This window comes from Brachyhypopomus gauderio, chromosome 7, assembly GCF_052324685.1.
Source record: "Brachyhypopomus gauderio isolate BG-103 chromosome 7, BGAUD_0.2, whole genome shotgun sequence".
NCBI lineage: Eukaryota > Metazoa > Chordata > Actinopteri > Gymnotiformes > Hypopomidae > Brachyhypopomus > Brachyhypopomus gauderio.
The window spans coordinates 16,571,792-16,591,078 of NC_135217.1; the positions used below are offsets into that span (position 1 = coordinate 16,571,792).

At 39.8% G+C, this 19,287-nt stretch overlaps 3 protein-coding genes across 8 annotated transcripts in view; 1 reads left to right on the forward strand and 2 right to left on the reverse strand.

Moving 5' to 3' along the window:
- slc6a20 (solute carrier family 6 member 20) overlaps positions 1-8,508 on the reverse strand; it is a 42,049-nt gene extending 33,541 nt beyond the window's left edge. For 2 of the 3 annotated variants that reach the window (XM_077012125.1, XM_077012124.1), the window contains exons 1-2: positions 8,385-8,508; positions 175-258 (exon numbers count right to left, since the gene is read on the reverse strand). In XM_077012125.1, coding sequence (XP_076868240.1) covers positions 175-258; positions 8,385-8,455 — 155 coding nt within the window. In that variant the 5' untranslated portion in view covers positions 8,456-8,508. The remainder of the gene's footprint in view (positions 1-174; positions 259-8,384) is intronic. The other variant, XM_077012128.1, reaches the window with a different exon arrangement.
- nod1 (nucleotide-binding oligomerization domain containing 1) lies at positions 2,469-15,589 on the forward strand. Of its 2 annotated transcripts, XM_077012123.1 has the most exons (12): positions 2,472-2,666; positions 2,866-2,968; positions 5,879-6,053; positions 6,143-7,955; positions 8,122-8,205; positions 8,315-8,398; positions 8,973-9,056; positions 9,143-9,226; positions 10,623-10,706; positions 10,860-10,943; positions 13,418-13,501; positions 14,228-15,589. In XM_077012123.1, exons 1-12 carry the CDS (start codon positions 2,605-2,607, stop codon positions 14,298-14,300), a joined length of 2,814 nt encoding a protein of 937 aa, XP_076868238.1. In that variant the 5' UTR covers positions 2,472-2,604; the 3' UTR covers positions 14,301-15,589. The 2 variants fall into 2 exon arrangements, with proteins under 2 accessions (XP_076868237.1, XP_076868238.1); XM_077012122.1 differs by lacking the exon at positions 2,866-2,968 and having other exon boundaries at positions 2,469-2,666.
- Positions 6,613-19,287, reverse strand: part of znrf2b (zinc and ring finger 2b) — a 44,148-nt gene continuing 31,473 nt past the window's right edge. Inside the window, exons 3-5 of one of the 3 annotated variants that reach the window (XM_077012131.1) lie at positions 17,795-17,900; positions 17,412-17,493; positions 14,797-17,170 (exon numbers count right to left, since the gene is read on the reverse strand). In XM_077012131.1, the coding sequence (XP_076868246.1) occupies positions 17,436-17,493; positions 17,795-17,900 (164 nt within the window). In that variant the 3' untranslated portion in view covers positions 14,797-17,170; positions 17,412-17,435. Of the gene's footprint in view, positions 8,671-14,796; positions 17,171-17,411; positions 17,494-17,794; positions 17,901-19,287 lie in introns of those variants that run through there. The other 2 variants (XM_077012132.1, XM_077012133.1) reach the window with 2 other exon arrangements.

A 19,287-nucleotide genomic window follows, 5' to 3' on the forward strand; every position in this document is an offset into this window, starting at 1 on the left:
GACAGGCAATAGAAGTGCAATAGAACATTTGTGCACAGCGAATCGATTATTCTGATCTGTTTTAAAGTTGTGAAATTCAGCTATACGTAGGCATGACCCATATGTTGGGATTTCACTTTGGTCATCCTAACAGTCACCTGCATATGATAAATAATCTTTGAAATATTTGCTTACCCCACCATCCATACAAATAGATGGATGGACTGATCTGTTGTGCATAATAGCTGATGACGTTGATGTCTTGCTGGGCACCGAGTCCTGTCATGAGAAATCACAAGGATGAATTGCACAGTAACCAATGAAGGTGTTTGTCTATGAGCCTGTGGTGTCTGACAACAGGTGAGTAGACCAGAGGTCTACAGGAAAAACAAGGGCTCACTGTTCTATTCACGGTAAGTTCCAATGTGGGTTTTTCTACATGAAACTGTTAAATCCCTCAGTTCCCAGTACACTTTTCACAAAGTCATCATGACTTTGCATCGTTTCTTAATGTAAGACTTTCTGAATATATTTCAGTACTGCATGTTTGTCCTGGTTCTGTATAAGGTTTTCCTTTAAAACAGAAATTCTTTGAGCAGAACAGAAAGACAGAATGGTGAATAATTTGCAGAGATTTCAAAGCAACATTTCCACATTGTCATGGTACCATACATGGAAATGAGGGGACTAGTTTGTAGCCCAGCCTGTATTTCAATGGGTAGTTTTCTGGAACTTACAGTTGAATTTCCCCATATAAATTGGTACATATTAAATACGTACTGGTTCATACTGGTGGGTGCAGCAGAAAACAGGACAAAGAGGAATGAGACAGTAATATTTCCAAATGTTTAGTTGGTCTGAAATAAAAATCACATGAATGCTGATCTGGTCATTCACACTGCCAACAACTGCACACATATATATTGGATTTCAGTAGCACATAAGCGGTCTAAACTGGAACTGAAATGTCGTGTAATAGTGTTTCTCAAAATGACAATTCAATGACACATATAGTCACGTTTAGCCTCCACTTGTCAATCTTGTTGTTTTGTTTAAACACTCCTCTGTCTGTCTGTCTGTCATTTCCTTGTTTTGGTTTTCCATTTGCTTCTGTTGTTAGTTTACTTTGCCAGGTCTTTATCATTTATAGTTCTGCCCTTTGGTATTAGGTTCAGCTGTTTCTAGTTTGGTTTGTTGTTTAATTTGTGTATATCCCTAGTTTTCAGTTCCTGTTTGCTGATCATTTGTTTCATTACAGCTCATTTGTGTTTGTGGTTTTTCTTCTATTTCCAAGCCTGGTTCCATTCTGTCCTTCAGTAAGTGGTTTTCCTTCTCTGGCCCATGTCTAAGTTATTCTGTTTATCTAGTCTGGTCTTAGTTCTGTATTAACATGTCCCTTCACATTGGTTACGCGTCTGTTTTGCACTGCCCATTTGATGAGACCTTGGACTGTTATGACCCTGAGTATAAATCTCTCTCCTCTCAGTCCAAAACACATCCACATCCTGTTCTCCCAATGACGAAGACATCACACACGTGAAGGAAAAGGTGCCACTTTTGCCTGTTGGTGACCACAGCCTTAATTCATTTGAGTGAGTCATCAGCTAACCTGTACATCACTGGTCAGTTTCATAGGACCAGTGATGCTACTGCAGCACATTCTCATCTGTTAATGGTTTTTTTTGTTGTTGTTGTTGTTGAATGGTAATGCTTGCTGTGATGTTATAAGCAGATGGGGTCTAAATGTAAAGGTTTTCTCAATGTCATATCTCTTACCAATCAGTCAGTCAATCTTAATTATTTAGTTTTCAGTTAGGCATCTTTTATCTTTCATATCTTTTAAGTTAATCTTTATTCTCATTCAACTTTAATTTTCACAAACTTTACCTCTACTTCATTTGCATTTTAATGTACTTTTACATTTTCCTCATTAATATTTCATTGTGGTCTGGGCGACTAAGATTATGACTCCAAACCAATGAGACAGCAACAGTCAGTCCAAGAAAATCTTATGTACTTAAGTCAGATTTCATCTGCGTTCAGCCATTTTTTGGTTTCACTTCCTCAAAACATACAACACATGCAGACACAACGAAGCTTTTCCACAATGTCTTAAAATTTACTTTGTCTTCTTCTGTCAACAACAACTCTTGTTGTAAAGTTGGCCTTATTGTTTACATTTCCGCTTTCGCTTTTCTTCATAGTGAACGGATTTTCACTCTTGATTGGGACCGATTGTTTTTCAACGGCTGCAGCTGAAAACAACTTCGGAACCCGGAATAGTGGGGACACCAGTTCGGGTCGGTTGGTGTCGTCTTTTGGAGGCGGGCTGTTTCACGTAGACAGATTTAGTCATTGTTATTTTGGCTTTACGCGTTTATTCCACCAGAACATCGGACTGAAGACGACACAAGTGTGTTTCGACAGCGAAATTAACTAATGTACTAAGGACATTAATCTGCTGAGAGTCGCTCCCACGCCGAAGGGGAATGTTGTCGGGCCGTGTGGGGAGCGGCAGAGTTCCGCTCGGTTCCGTCCCGTCACTGAGATTACTGACGGTCCATCGCGAGACTCTAGTGGAGCAGGTGAAAAACACACAGTGTGTTTTAGACAACTTGAGAATCAATGGCTTCATCTGCAACGAAGACATTGAGATCATCCAGCGAGCGGGAACCAAAGCTGATCAGGTACTGACAACACTGCAGCACACGCCCACTGAGTGACGCAGCATGTAGTGTTACAGTAACACTAACAGTGTTTCAAAAAGACCACATGATGACAAACATGACGATCAAACTGTGTTTCCATTCCTTTAACAGCCAGTTCAATTAACTAATGATATATCAAATATACCATGTATGTGTGTTAACATGTTTCTGCTTACAGAAAGAATGTGTATATATGCAGGCATTCAGATTTAACACAGGCTTCAAACAGATTGCTAGCACTGGGGGGTGTTCCAAGAAGCGGGTTAAGCGAGAAAACCCGGGTAAGTTAACTCACGGAAACTCGAGGTTTTCCGTTCCAGAAACCGAGCTTAGAGAGAACCGGAGTCAGTTACTATAGCAACTTACGCTCTGAAGCTAACCTGCTCGCTGGCATGTTAACTTGGACCTGACCCAGAGTTACAAACACGTCATCATGACGTGTCCTTTCCTCGAAGATCATGTGGATATTGAAACTCAGTTTATTCGCTGAGTTCTTCGTCGGGAACGCCTTATAAAACCCCGAATAGACATATGCCTAGTATCATTTTCGGATTATTTTTTAATGAACGTTATCGTTTTCAGCACAATCCATTACTTACATCAATAACTTTATTATTATAATAACATTTCAAATATTACACATCGCGGATCAGCTCTAAATTCTCTCCAGATTGTTATATATCGGTCTTCGTTTTTGCTAGTGGAAGTTTTCTTTATAGTGTGGGAGATGCGGAATCTGTCAGTAAAGCTGCTGTATGTCGGTCTGTCCGAAAACTATGTCCGGCATTAAAATGACTAGTGCCCGGTTTTGTGGTGTTTCCTGGGCTTAAGCCAGTTATGGACATCAAAGAGGAATTCCACAGCATCATTGGTTTGTCTTTAATTCACACGGACAATAAAGAAATTAAGCAAAGGAGAGGCAATATATAACGAACTTCATTCCATTTACATTTTAAGAATTTCCTAGAGTGATTGGCTGTATTGATGGAACCTACATATGCTACCTATTCCAGCACCATTAGAACATGAAAATTCATCCATAGCATTAATGTACAGGTACTAACCTTTATAATCCTTAATGAATAATGTACTTATCTTTAATGGTAACAAAAATAACGTAGCTATTGTAACTGACCGTTCTCCCCATCAAGGTCATATGTGATGCTTCCCACCTCATCACAAATGTTGAAGCCAGATGGCCAGGATCCGTGTATGATTCCACACTGTACAACAAATCTGAACAGAGTAGGCCTGCGGTAGTTTTGCTAGTTGTTCACATGCAGTGTAATAGTTAAATCATTGCAAACCCTAGTGTGATTATAGGACATGACGGCCTCCTTCATGGAGACAGAGGGTATCCCTGCCTGTCCTATAGGCCTACCTCATGACTCCCTATTCAGATCCTGCACCTGGACCACAGTCCCGCTACAATCAGGCCCACAGCAAAACCAGGGCAAGAATTTAAATGACCCTAGGAATCCTCGAGGCCAGGTTCCAGTGCCTGAAGGAGGGCAGAGTTACCCCTGATGGGGCGTGCCACATAATAATGGCATATGTGGTATTACACAACATTGCAACCATCCAGGAAGAGCGACAGCCTACCATCTCTGACATGCCCACAGATGAGGAACCTTAAATGCATGTGGGTGACAATAGAGATGGTGGAGTTGTCAGAGACTCCATCTGCAATCACTGCTTTCCACATTAAATCATGCACCACCACCCACCCCACCATCCACCCTGTAACCTTTTAATATACATTACAGTCAAATTCACAGTTATGTTTCATTATTTCATTTTTCCTGTAAATAAATATATATAATATATAATATATATTATATATAATATATTATATAATTTTATAATATATTTTAAGAATAAGATATAGTTATGTACAGCCATACCACTTTGTACAATATTCTTATACTTCATTTTTATCTGATGCCATGTGTGTTTCACACCACTCAGATTAGACCTGGAATTAGTAAGTGTTCAATAAAAAAATATTTAAAAACTCAATACAGTATTATAAAGGTGGAGAAAATAATATAATCGCACCCTTCTGCTAAATATAAAAATATCATTTTCACTCACGCATTAACTCTGTTGGCATTTTTTTGACAAGCTGACTGCCTTTCTCTAGCAGCTACCGCAGTATTACATTTACGTTTAATAATATCTAAATATTCTGCATACGCAGTCATTAATACTTCAAGCTACAGTGGTGTGAAATACGATGTTCGGCTGATTTTCGCGTTTAAGTCCATGATAAATCCTATTTATCTGCGTTCCATTAAGAATGCCTTTCATAGTTACGCGTGAATCCGCTTCTGTCTGGGTCAACCTACTCAGAGTTGAGCGACCCTGATTACTTTAACTCCGATCCGCCGTTTTGGAACCGAAAACTCTGAGTATGTCAGATCGGGGTAAGACAATTCTGAGTTCAGGGTTAAGTTTAGAGCTTGTTAACCCCGCTTCTTGGAATACCCCCCTGGTCTTGTTGGCTACACTGTCTTTAATGCCTCTCAAGTCTCATGATTTTTGGACCAGATCACGTGGCCTTAAGCCCAGCCAGTCAAATCTCATGTACCACAAGACGCACTGCCATCAAAATAGTTGAGGACTCTGTTCCAAAATAGTTTACTAGACCCTGTTGACTGCACTCATATACTGTGTACTGGTGGTAGCAGGAGTATGCAGTTAATTATCCAGTATGTGACAAATGCAAATCAGACTATGAGGTCTCGTCGTGAATGTATGAAGGTTCTGCCCACTTGGGAAAGATTTGCTACGATTGCATGATGGGATGCACACCAAAAGCACACCAAAAAGTCATAAACATCTAAACTAACGGCCTTGTTGTGATAGCTAGGAGCGCTAATTAATAGAGAAGCAAACATCAGCACAGGTTGAATTGAACAAACTAGAACAAATAACGTAAATTCAGTTCATAGAGAGGATTACCAGGTGTGTGTAAATGCATCTGCAATGGATTAAAGCTTCACATTTTTATGTCTGGTCTCCCCATCCCTTTATCTACTTTCCCCTCTTCATTTACTTTTAGGCATGTAACCCTCCACTCAATGTTGAAATTTGTAGCTGTGTTATATATTTTGCATAATTTATTGTATAAAATATAATAATAATAAAAAAAAATCCAATATTAAATAAACATGTTTTTTTTTATACAGGTACGCAAAATCCTGGAGTTGGTTCAGAACAAAGGAGAAGAGGCCTGTGCATATTTTATTCACATTCTCCATGAGGCTTATGATGCATACATTGATCTTCGACCATGGTTTAATACTATTGAGTACAAGCCTGCAGAATTTGTAAGGGAAATCCCTGTGATGAATACAGACCCAAGTGAGTGTGTTTCAACTAATGATTGCAGAATAATAACAAACATTTTTTCACTATAATTTTTAAATGTGCTAACAATTTTATGTCCTCAGTTAGTAAATACAGTGAGAAGTTGAGGCAGGAGCTTCGGGGAGACACCCAGTTCCTGGTGTCCTATTCTCAGCAGGAAGATACACCTCTGGAGGAGCTTTACACAGACTCACAGATGGAGATCATGAATGACAAAGGTGAGAGTCTGGGGTACTTGAAGAATCTGGATGAGATCCTAGGAGAACAAGGCATGTTCAACCAGCAGGCAGAGACCATATTTATCACTGGTGATGCCGGTGTTGGCAAGTCAGTTTTGCTCCAGAAACTTCAGAACTTGTGGTCTAAGAGGGAGCTGAACACTAAAGCAAAGTTCTTCTTCAAGTTCAGATGTAGGATGTTCAGTGCGTTCAAGGATACAGATGAAATCTCTTTGAAGGACCTTATCTTCAAGCACAACTGCTATCCAGATGAGGATCCAGACAACGATGTCTTCAATTACATTCTACGATTTCCACAAACCGTTATTTTCACATTTGATGGTTATGACGAAATCCAAAAGGACTTTGATTTAGACCATGTGCCAGAGGTGGTTTCGCCCGAGGAAAGGACTCACCCACTGTTGGTTCTCATGAACCTGCTTTGTGGAAAACTGCTCAGAGGTTCTTGTAAAATTCTGACAGCACGCACTGGCACAGACATTCAGAGTAGGATCATACAGAAGAAGGTAGTTCTGAGAGGGTTCTCACCAGACCATCTCAAGAAGTACATTGCTCTGCATTTTCCAAACAAGGAGCATAGGACAGTGGTGTCGGTTCAACTGGATGCCAGCCCTCACCTATGTGGTCTCTGTTCTGTCCCTTTATTCAGTTGGATCATCTTCAAGACCTTCAAGCACCTTCAGTCTGTGTATGATAATTTTGAGCTGCCAGATTCATGTATCACCCTGACAAACGTGTTTCTGCTGCTTTGTGAGGTTTTCCTGAGCCGTAAAACTAAAAAACAAGGCCTGCTGAAGAGGAGTGTGCAGAGCACTGCTGACCTGTTCAGAGCAGGACTGAAGATGCTCACAGCCTTTGCTAAACTAGCGCTGCTGGGGTTGGAGAAGAGCAGCTTCATCTACAGCCTGGAGGAGGTACTGTCCTGTGGACTGAGTGAAGAGGATCTTCAGGTTGGGTTTCTGAGACCTGTCCGTCACTACGATGCATGTGGAGATGCTGCTACCTTTGAGTTTCTTCATTTGACCCTCCAGGCATTCCTGACTGCCTTTTCTCTTGTGCTTGATTCAAACATCACCCCTGATGGAATTCTTAGGTTCTTTGCCAAATGTGAGTACAATAAGACATCACGTTTCCCCTGCCTGTCTTGTTTCGGAAGGTCCTCGCGTCCTACAGATACAGACCCTTTCCAAAACAATGAGCATTTTCAGTTTGCCAACCTGTTTTTATGTGGCCTCCTCTCTAAGTCCAACGCAGTGCTTTTGGAACACATGGTAGCACCAGCTCACCTGAGGAGAAAGCATGTGGCTCTGAAGTCCTACCTGTCCACCAGTGTGAAGACCCACCTCAGGGGCCTCCCTCGCTACCCCAGCACAGATATTAAGGGCAGTAAGGTCCACGTAATGCCCAACTTCCTGTGGATGCTGCGGTGCATATTTGAGACCAACAGTGAAGATGTAGCGCGTCTAACAGCCAAAGGCATTTCTGCAGACTACATCAAGCTGGCCTACTGTAACATTTACTCGGCTGACTGCAGCGCCCTCAACTTTGTGCTACATCACCACCGGAAGTGTTTGGGCGTTGACCTGGACAACAACAACATCAACGACTACGGTGTGAAGCAGCTTGTGCCTTCCTTCAGCAAAATGACCGTAGTAAGGTAAGAGATCATCTGAACTTTACTGATTCTAATTGAAAAGAAAACAAATATACAGACTAAATATCCATTTCAATATTACCAGTATGTATAACTTTGTGTAAAACAGAATCGCATTAATATAAAAATTTACTGGCTGCATTTATTCAGTTATTGATTTATCTTTCAGGTTTTGTGTGAATCAGCTCACAGACAGCAGCATAAAAGTTTTGTCTGAGGAACTTATCAAGCATAAAATCGTCAAAGTTTTAGGGTGAGCTAATAAGCTATTTCTTTGGTTAATATAATGTATATGTAATTTAGAAATTCTAAAAAAAATGATATAGAAATTAATCTTTTCTTCTTTACATTGTTAAATACAGACTTTACAAGAATCACATCACAGATGTGGGAGCCAAACATGTGGCACGAATAATTGAAGAATGTCCTCACCTGTCAACTGTGAAGTAGGAATCCAAGATATTCAACTTGCAGTTGAAGTTGTTTTCAAATTCAGTTGTCATGGGAGGAAAGAGGGAGATGAAGATGGCAGTGAAATATCTTTATTGTCCATTGTAGTGCTGTTAGAAAGGCAGTCCAAGAAGCGTAAAGCAGTTCAAACAGTAGCGTTACTCTGGGTCACAGTACGCAGGTGAATCTTGTTGTGCAGTCGTGCTTCTAAGAGTGTAGAGTAGCTGCTCGGGGCGATTGCACAGCACTGGATGTTGGTACCTGTAGGCTTAAATAAAGGAGAGGTAATCAGGAGACAGGTGACAGGTGTATGGGATGATGAGTGGGCGTGGTCAGAATTGGTGATTGTGAGCAGGGAGTGGTGTGTCATAAGTGGGCGGATCCCCTGTCTGCTGGGGCCGGCCTCCTTTGACATCAGTGAATAACTTAATTTCTTTTGCAAATAATACTTACAGACTGAATTGCAAATGTATATGGACAGTACAAGATGATCATGTCAGGGATCAGATAAAAGTATGAGGACATTTGTAAATAAACCAGTGTTCATTTACCATTGTACCATTTCTTTAGGATTGGAAACAACTGCATCACAAGTGTGGGTGCAAGGTTCCTTGCCCAAGCTATTCAGAAAAGCAAATCCATCTTTGATGTGGGGTAAGAAGATCTGTAGACTGCCGAGTCAGACAATAAATCTTTGAACTTTCCTACTTTTTATTGGAAACTGTTCTTTTGTTTTATAGGATGTGGGGAAACAGTATTGGAGATGAAGGTGCTGAGGCCTTTGGTGAAGCGTTAAAGAATCACCCCAGCCTGACTAATCTCAGGTCTCACCTTTGTCAAACATATTTATGCTATGGTGCATTAATGTGCCACATAGTGGAATATAAAGGGACTTGGACTGTTGTGTTCTTGATTCATGTGTTGATTTCGGCCCCATACACTGGGTAGTAGTTGGAGCAGAAGTCAATCAAATCAAATCAAATCAAATCAAAGTTTATTTGTATAGCGCTTTTCACAACACATGTTGTCACAAAGCGCTTTACAGGATTTAAAAGGTTAACAATACTATGGGTCCAGAACCCTAATGAGCAAGCCAAAGGCGATAGTGGCGAGGAAAAACTCCCTATGATGGTGGGGAATAGGAAGAAACCTCGGGAGAACCAAGACTCAAAAGGGAACCCATCCTCCATTGGGCGGCCCGTTAACACACAAATTACACAAAATACAGACAAATACACAAGTCACACACAAATCACACAATCAGACTAAGTAAAGGTAAAAATGAAAGTTCTGGGTTATGATATTGTCACTGTAAATGTCTGTTGATGAACGCCAGGCTTTCATTCCGTGTCGGAGCACCGATGCTGGTATTGTAGGCTCCGACTGCAATGTTACTCTCCAGGTGAACCTCGGAGAAAAGATACGAGATGTAGTAAATATGTAACAGATTAATCAAAGGCCAAACTAAACAGATGAGTCTTTAATCGAGTTTTAAACATTGAGACTGTGTCTGAGTCCCGAATAGAGGCAGGAAGATTATTCCACAATTGTGGAGCTTTAAAAGAAAAGGCTCTTCCACCTGCTGTGATCTTTTTGATCCTAGGAACAGTTAATAACCCTGCGTCCTGCGAGCGAAGTGAACGCGCTGGGTTATATTGTTCAATAAGTTCACTAAGATAGTCTGGAGCTAAGCCATGCAGCGTTTTATATGTTGATAAAAGTATTTTATAGTCAATACGGAATCTAATTGGCAGCCAGTGTAATGACGATAGTATGGGACTAATGTGATCAAACTTTTTTTTTTTTTTTAGTTTTTGTTAAAACTTGTGCTGCTGCGTTCTGAACCAGCTGGAGTTTGTTTATCGATTTACCAGAACATCCAGCTAGGAGACTGTTGCAATAATCTAAACGAGAGGATATGAATGCATGGATTAGTTTTTCTGCATCACTAATATTTAATATGTTTCTAATTTTGGCAATGTTGCGCAAGTGAAAGAACGCTACCCTAGTTATATTATTAATATGTGTATCAATCTGAGCTGAGGAGTCTGAACTATTACAATATTACCAAATGACAGAAGTAGCTAATGAAAAGTCTCACTATCGTGATCAAGCCACACTTAAGTACTGAAGTTTTTTCTTAACTAGGCAGAATTTTGATTGCCCCAAATTCAATATGAAACTCTAGGCAGCCTTTGAACATTCGCATTTTATCCTCAGTCTCTCTGCAAATGGCATCTCGTCTCATGGAGGGAAACACTTGGCAAAAGCTCTAAAGCAGAACTCCAGTCTGCATATCTTCTGGTGAGGTTTTAATTCTTCTGAGACCTTTCTGTGCATTCATATACTTAATTAAGCTAAACATATGTACAGACACATATTACATATTTGCCAGAAACCATATAATTTATGTCTTTACTTATTTTAAATATATTTTCGCCTCGTGTGTTTTTTTAGGTTGATTCAAAACAGAATTTCAGATGATGCAGCGTCAGATCTGTCTGAAGCGTTACGGATTAACTCAACTCTCACGCATGTCATGTAAGTCTTACCAGTTTCTTACACTTTCTTAATGAGGAATATGAAGACAACATTCTAATGTGTTTTTCCCCAAAATATATCTGTACCTTTCACAGCATTTTAAAAAGCTTCAAAACATTCTTCTAAAGTATTTTAAAAATTGCTGTCAACCACAAGCATTGAAAAAAATCATTATCATAATGTTTTTAGGGTATTGTTGAGCTTTGATTAAACATTTTTCATTTTACATCCTCCTTCCCAGCATAGTTGCCAGGTTCGCGGTTTTTACACCAAATTGGGCTTGTTTGAAAGTCCAGCTGCGGGTAAAAATTCTGGGGTCGCGGGGTGCGGTTTTTTAGGCTACTTTTGAGTTGGGCTACTGCGGGAGTTACATGTCAACACTAAGAATCGATCGCGATATAATACTAAATTTGTCTCCATTTTACACTTGGGAGATCTTGTGTCATTGTTGCATGTAAACTCCTACGTAATCGGCATTAGTTAACATCTCACATCATCTCCACCTCTTTCTGACATTTCACTATTTCATGGCCAGAAGCTTGTGGTTTCCCACATCAAGGTTTCAACCAGAGAGAGCCGGTGGGAATTTTAGGTGCAGGGATGGAACTTTTGATCGGATCCTGATCACTGAAAAATAATTGCCCCTAACCAGGGTGTCTGTATCGGCGGCATCTACCTCCTCGAGGAAAGTGAGGTCTGAGTCAGGAAAGTAGAGGGCTAGTGCAGACACACACCTTCCTTTGAGACTATTGGATGTTTTCTGGCTCTGCTACATCTGCTGGAACTGCTTGCCTGTATGTAAGTGAGGGGTGAGGACGGTTATTGCCTGTAAACATTTTTGAAACCGAGGAAATGTTGCACAAGGAGGGAGAGGCACTTCCTGAGATGCAGGGAGCCCATAGCCACCCCTGGAGACCACAAGGCTGCCTGCTAGCTTATGTCATAACATTATTAGCTCTAATGTTAGCAGTCTTGGTGCTCATGCTGTTCTGACATAACATTGTCAGACACTGCAAAAGTATTGATGTGTGACCACAGGACAGTCAAGCTTTGTAAATGAACACCCAATAGGGTCACACAAAAAATTGTACTTATTCACTCAGGCTTTAGGTTACCTTCCTGTAAATAACGTTTCAGAACCTGGGGTCGCAAGGTCATAGAGTTGTCTGGTAATCTGAGGTGTCAACGCTGTCATCCAGGCATTCACTTGGGTTAGTAACAATGAGGCAGGTTGAACATAAAGCAATGGAGGAAGTGTTACCATCTGGCCTCCCTATTATACTGTTACTCAGACGTAGAGGGGCATGCTCACCGCTTGCACTGGTCAACTGTTTATGGGTTGTTCATCTGTATATCTGTATGTTATTGCTGAGAAGATGACAGTACTGAATTAGACTTATTGGTGATGAAGAATTTGAGATGATACAAGAACATCCTGCTTGTTATACAAGAACATAAACTGATGTATCAGTGTTCCTGCAGTCACTCCTTAGACTTTTCTATAAATATATATTCTATAAATATTGCCTTGCATCACTCTTTGAAGAAAGACCACTAGGATGAAGTTAAATCCTAAAAGATAAAATTAATGTAAATAAGATTAAAATCATATTAATCCTATTTATAATTAGACCCATTCAGCATTTAGGGTACAATGGCTAAGAGTTGTATTATATGCATAGAAATATCAATCAGACCATGATTTTACCAACTTACCTTACAATTGTACATGCAATTATAAATAACAAGCTGAAACCTAAAAAACAGTGTGAATCAAATGTCATCATGGCTGTTAACACTGAAGCTTCTTTGTGATTAGGTGACATCAGTTATAAGTGCTGATGTATAATAAAGACCTTCATTGTAGATGACTGATTTGAGTCACACCTGGAAACAGGAGCACTTCAAATGCTCAAGGTGCCTTTGAAACCTCAGTTTAGAGCCTCATTTCACCATCCCTACACCCTACACTCCTGCACCCTACATCCTACACCCCTGCATCCTACACCCTTGCACCCTACACCCTTGCACCCTACACCCTTGCACCCTACATCCTCCTGCACCCCACACTTCTGCACCCCACACTCCGGCACCCTACACATCTGCACCCTACAGTCCTACACCTTACACTGCTACACTCCTACACCCCTGCACCCCACACCCTACACTTCTACACCCCGCCCCCATAAAAAGGTGAATCGGAAGAGAACTACCAGAGTGCTTCACTTCAGGAGAAGCCAGAGAATATTTACTGCAAACACACCACTCTTTCACATTAATCCTGGGTAATCCTGATTTTAGTGGTATGTTAGTGTTGATAAACATATTCATTGTTTAATGCTCCATGGAATCAATATTTTGCCTTAGAAGCACCCAATTACCCAAAAAAAATGTCCTTTTGCAATTTTGATACTGAAAAAAGTACCTATGGAACAATAGCCATAAATCTTCTCTGCCCATTAAAACTTCCACAGGTTAATTGATAATCAGCTGACTGTTCTTGGGGTCAGACTGTTGGTTGAAGGCCTGGCTCACAACACATCACTGAAGGAAATAAAGTAAGTTTCAAATTTCTCACAGGTCCATGTACTTTTATATGGTTACATGAAAAATAGTATTGTTTGCAATTAAAAATATGTTAAAAGACCAGTTGATCATTTACAATAAAGAAAAATCTTAGATACTGAACACAGTTCAACACTGCAAAAGGTTCTGACTAAGATTTTGAAAATAAAAAAACTACATCTTTTGCTAGTGGTGGTTATTGCTTACAGGCACATTAACATGACTTTGCAAAGTTGTGTGTATGCTTATGCAATTTGGTGCATAAGCATGAACACCAGCACTTATTTTGCTAGCATGCATATAGAATGATTAGAATTAATCTTTTTTAACTAACATTACATTTTAAAATTGTAACATCTATGCTCAAACCTTAACACATCTGCAGTGCTCACTGTCTAAAATAAGCAAAAAATCACCCAGAGGACCCAGAGAACTACTTTTTTAATTGGTAAATGAATCAACTGTCTAGTTAGTTAAACACTAATCTAGTCCAATTAACTAGTCTAATTAACAGATCTAGCTATCTAGCTAGATCACGCTAACAATAATTTATACAGTATTTTGTAGCCAAGTAGTGACACTGCCTTGATCTTATTGGCATCAAAACAATTGAATGTACTGCTCTTCTGTCTAATCCAGTGAGATTCTTCAGTGCGTCACGGAGTCGCTTTTCTAATGTAGTGTTTGTTGTTGTCGTTTTAACTTCTACTCATCTACAGTTTGAAAGGAAACCCAGTCTCTGAAGAAGAAAAGAAGCTCTTTGAACATGAGACAAGACTACGCTTCCTCTAAGAAAACACGACTTTGGAATGGGCTTATTTGCTGTACAGACCTTGTATAATGCAGTGTGGTTGGTACGACTCCAGTCACGATGTGTACATTAGGTACACAGAAACCCCACCAATTAACTTAAAAGTCCTTGTAATAAATGTATAGGTATAGATAAGGTGTTCATCTATACGGCTGGTGTTGGTTGACCTAAGCGTTCAGGCAGGGGAGACAGACCGTATATACATTTGTGAGGTTTCTTGCTAGATTTTTGCATGAAACAAAAAACACATTTTACAATTTTGTGATAAACGTGGTTCAGTAATCAATATGATATCAATATATTTGTGGGAGAATCCCAGTAAATCTGATGTCCACAAAATCAGGCATATTTATAACAACCTGCCACACCTACATTACACTGATGGTATATACGTGCAACAGATTCATCTGTTTATAGTTTACCCTAAAGAAAAAGTACTGATGTTGGATACACTCAAAGATACACAATTTCACAGACTTGCGCTTAAAAAGATTTTACTTTTTTAATGTCATATTTCTGTACATACTTTTTACATAAATGGAATGATTTTTATAACACACTATATGTATGTAAATTACTTTAAAACTGTTGGCTTTTCACATATATCTTGAGGAAGAACACTTGTATCTGTTCTTATACAAATTATTTTCTGCTAGTGCCAAATGGCATTCAGTCCACACAGCTTGGAAACTCCGCTTGAGAGCAAATAAGGCATGATGCCTAATGATTGAGGCTGGTTAAGTACTACTGAATCACATCAGTAAAGGTACTGAAATGTTTCACAAGGTAGATTTCAACATTGATCTGACAGATTAACTCAGGGCTCAGATTAGACTCTCCAGTAAAAGCAGCAAATTATAATAATGTACAGTAACATTAAATATAGTCTGATACATATTTGTATTAATTATTTAATGATGTAGCATCAAACACACTTTGTGTATTAGGTCATCATTCAGAATGCGTGCTGTCATAAGCCCACAATTATGTCCATCTTTGGAAAGAGGATGAACATTCTGCCAGATAATCTACTAGGAGAAGATCCAGCATGAACTTCTTCCCATCAGGTAGCAGCTGTCATGTTCGCTTCCCACATACTACTACGTTACACCAGGGCAAATCACAGTATGATGCTTCAATGAGGTCCAACAGATCTGTGCAAAAGCAGATATATACTTTCTCTAGCAACTGTTCAAAACTACCTGCCATCATGTTCAGCACATTTTGATACACTGACAAAGTACACTGAATAAATCCCATACTGAAGTTATTGAAGTTGTTTTTCAATTGAAAAACTGCCCTTATAGACTAAGCCTCAGCAGATAATGCTTCAACTTTTTTTCAAAAACTGGTGACTGGGAAACAGCCTAACCAGGGCGTGGACTTAAGCTGGGATGAGCTGGGGTGAGCTGGGATCAGTTAGGATGCAGTAATGCAGTGGCTATAGCTTCTGAATGCAAAAGAGTTTAGCTTGGTTAACTTTAAGAATCAGCAAAATATATTCTAGCCATCTGATACTTAGACCCTATCTTCTATGAGCCCATAATTTGACCTGATAAATTATGAAACATAAAACTAGCCTATGCAGCTAATTAAAGGTCCACTCAGTAAATCTTCCATGTACCATCTTGACCATGGTTTATCTAACTACTGAGGCAGAAATACACCTGCCTCACTGTTGAAGGACAGACCAGACTTACCTGTCTACATCTGATTTATTCATCAAAGGGCAACTAGAAGACAAATCCCAGTCTTGAACTACATAACTAAATCTTCCGAAAGTGGCTCATTATTTATGTGAGTATGCGATGTGGCACAGGGGCATGTGATGGGTCATGAGTATCTTAATACTAATAACAGAAAACACGCGTTAATTATTGTGCATTGTGAGTTTTGGTTAGCGTTGACTTAGCGTTCTCCCTGATGAGTGAAGATTAGCTTTAGCATCTTGTATGCTAAATTTGGGTCTAAAATTGTTCCAATTGTTCACATACATTTCACCTTTGCACTAGGCAGCATTCTAAGTATGTGTGTTAATCACCGGTGTGTTATTTCATGGATGTAATGAGTGAAAACTGCATGACGATCACTAGACGCCAGCCGAGCAGTGACGGATATTGCTGTAAGCTTCAGGATATAAGACATCACCACATGCAGCAGTAGGAGTGGTTGCCACCGCTGCCAGAGAAATGGCTGTGAATGGTGTGGCACTTCTAATCTCAGTATGGCTCTGAGGCCAAAGGGTACCTGCTCCCCCACGTACACCTGGTGCAGGATGGGAGGGGCTCACAAAGGCTCCGCCTTCCCCATGCCTTCACCATCTTTCACCACTTCAGTCTCTCTGCCCTAATAGGCGAGATCTGAAGATGAAGGCACTAGTGGACATAGTCAGATGAGGGAGCTCCTCCCCTTCTTAGTGCGAAGATTGTGATTTCCCATCAGGCTTTGTGTGCCCTGATGGCTATTAAGAGCCCAGCAAAAGCAGAATAAAGCAGCCCACTGACTGAATAGCACAGTTCAGGTAATAAGTCCAAAAGAGGGTTAACAAGTGGAGCTGTATAGAATATCTATGTTGAATAGAACAAAATGCTTGTTAATAAATCCAATGATCATGTTTGAGAACAAAAAGACTGTTGGAGAAAGCACTGGCACAGAGGGAGTTTCCCTGAAGACTTCTTCCGTGTGTTTTGGCACACTGGAGCTCATGTGGTGGCTGGTGTGGTAGGCGCTGTAGACCTTCACATAGTGGCTACAAATGTTGTCCAGCAGTCAAAGGGCAGAGAACAGAAGACTTCACACTGTTGTCTGCTGCTACGCTACATCACATCTCCTCTCTCGGATGTGGAATACCCTGGGTCCAAAGAACAAAACATGGTGGTAGGAAAATTACGCATAATGCAAGTTTTAGGTGGTAATACTCTTGGGAAATCCCAAATTTAAAAGTGGAAGTTGTATCATAGTTTGTATAGGAAATTATTTTGAAAACTTCACTGATGGTTTTTCATTCAGTGTTTAGTGAGAGAGAATTTTTATTTGCTTAAAATGCGAATAGCATTCATTCTCATTTTGTTTTTAAAGAGTAATCTCATTACCTGTGCAGGACTGAATGAAACGCTTTAATCGGAAGGATGTTCAGGACACCATCTGTTCACTTCAAACCACTCATCAATGCAGCTGTGTAGGAAAGGTCAAACCAGGCCAAATAATTTCTTAAATATGCATCTTCATATTCTGTATTCCACAGTAATATAAGTTTAACTTCATAATCACTGATGATGAAACTAGCAAATCTATCACTGCTATCTGAGGACGGAGCTAGTAAAGCTTACTTCATCTGATTAATATGTGATATATGCATGTCAATATAGTATATTTCTGATAAATGAATATCAGAAAATAATATATATGGTGTAATATCTGTGTTGAATGCAGTTATTTCAATCTGGCTGTGTTTGGCTGTGATTGGCTGTGCTACCCTTTGTGGTATATGCACAGGCAGGGCAGGCGTGCGATGGTGTCTCCCTGGAGCAGATCATCTAGACATATTGCACATTCTCCAGCCTCCTTCGACAGCACATCCTCTGAAAGAGCCAAATACATATAGTAAAACTCACAGATTCTCTCTCCAAACAAAGCACAGCTTTCAAACCAGCAATGTACGAATCGGGTGGAGTAGCTACTTATATACAGCAGCTATAGTGTGTGTGTGTGTGTGTAGTGATGTATACAGTACAGTTCACTCTTCATCTTCATTACCTGGATGACAGACATCCAGGGACCCATCATCAATGGGTCATGTGAATGTGTAAAATACGATTACTAAGTCCCAATTAGCATTAAAATTGGGTCTTATCAGTGAATGATGTTTAATCACAGCATTCCTGCAATATATCACCAGTAAAATAGTTCTGTTCAATCACTTTCAAGGTTTGCTCAAATAATAAGCACACAAAGCAGAGTGTTAATATATAAACACCAACAAACCAGCAGAAATTGACGGAAGATTTCATTACTTAACAAGTCACAGTTAAATCACACAATGATCATGTTTTTAACTGTATGATTACGCTTCATATCAAATGTGTTCTCATGTTTGCACCTTTATTTCCTTGTTACGCATCTCTGTGGTTAATACCACCGCACTGTCAATTTATGCTTCTATATTGGCGTTTTTGTTACATTTATACTCTTTTACATAATTGATACTCTCGTCCTTAATACAAACATCAATTTCTAAACATGAATCAGTACAATTTCAAACTCTGCGTGCACAACACGTCTCACAGCGGCCAGCAGAGGGCGCTATTGTTCACTGTTGGGCCAGTCATAACAAACAATAGTGCAGCACTCCTGATTCCTCTGGAACCTTCAAAAAAGGATCTTCCTCTGATTTAAGAAAAAAAAATACCGTTTTCATTTTTTCCAACAAATTAAAAATGGCGTATCTACATTGGACTGTGTACTAATAGCAAAAATCACAAAAGGTAATAGCCCCAAAGAGAGAATAATAACAAAGAACCTGGTCCTGAGGGTCCAGGCTTCATGGACCAGAACCAAAACAAAAGCTTTTGTGTACTGCTGGCTGGCAGACTGCAGTCAGTGGAGCTTGCTGATCCCTCCATGATGACACACACGAGGTATACTGGTATACACACATGAAGCATAATGGTATACACACACAAGGCATACTGGTATACACACACAAGGCATATTGGTATACACACACGAGGCATACTGGTATACACACATGAGGCATACAGGTATACACACGAGGCATACTGGTATACACACATGAAGTATACTGGTATACATGTGAGCATGGTCAACATAGTCCTGAAAACCCCTTTAACCACGTGGATCAGTTACAACTCCATAAATGAGCTCTTTCAATGAAAAACTAATGTATATAACAATTTATATATACAGGAGGTACTGGAAACATTCCTCATAGAGTCTGGTCCATATTGA

Coding starts and splice junctions, on each gene's coding strand:
- nod1 (XM_077012122.1), top strand. CDS start 2,469: ATGTTGTCGGGCCGTGTGGGGAGCGGCAGAGTTCCGCTCGGTTCCGTC. Junction 8,399..8,972: donor CCTCACCTGTCAACTGTGAA/GTAGGAATCCAA, acceptor CCATTTCTTTAG/GATTGGAAACAACTGCATCA. Junction 9,227..10,622: donor CCCAGCCTGACTAATCTCAG/GTCTCACCTTTG, acceptor TTTTATCCTCAG/TCTCTCTGCAAATGGCATCT.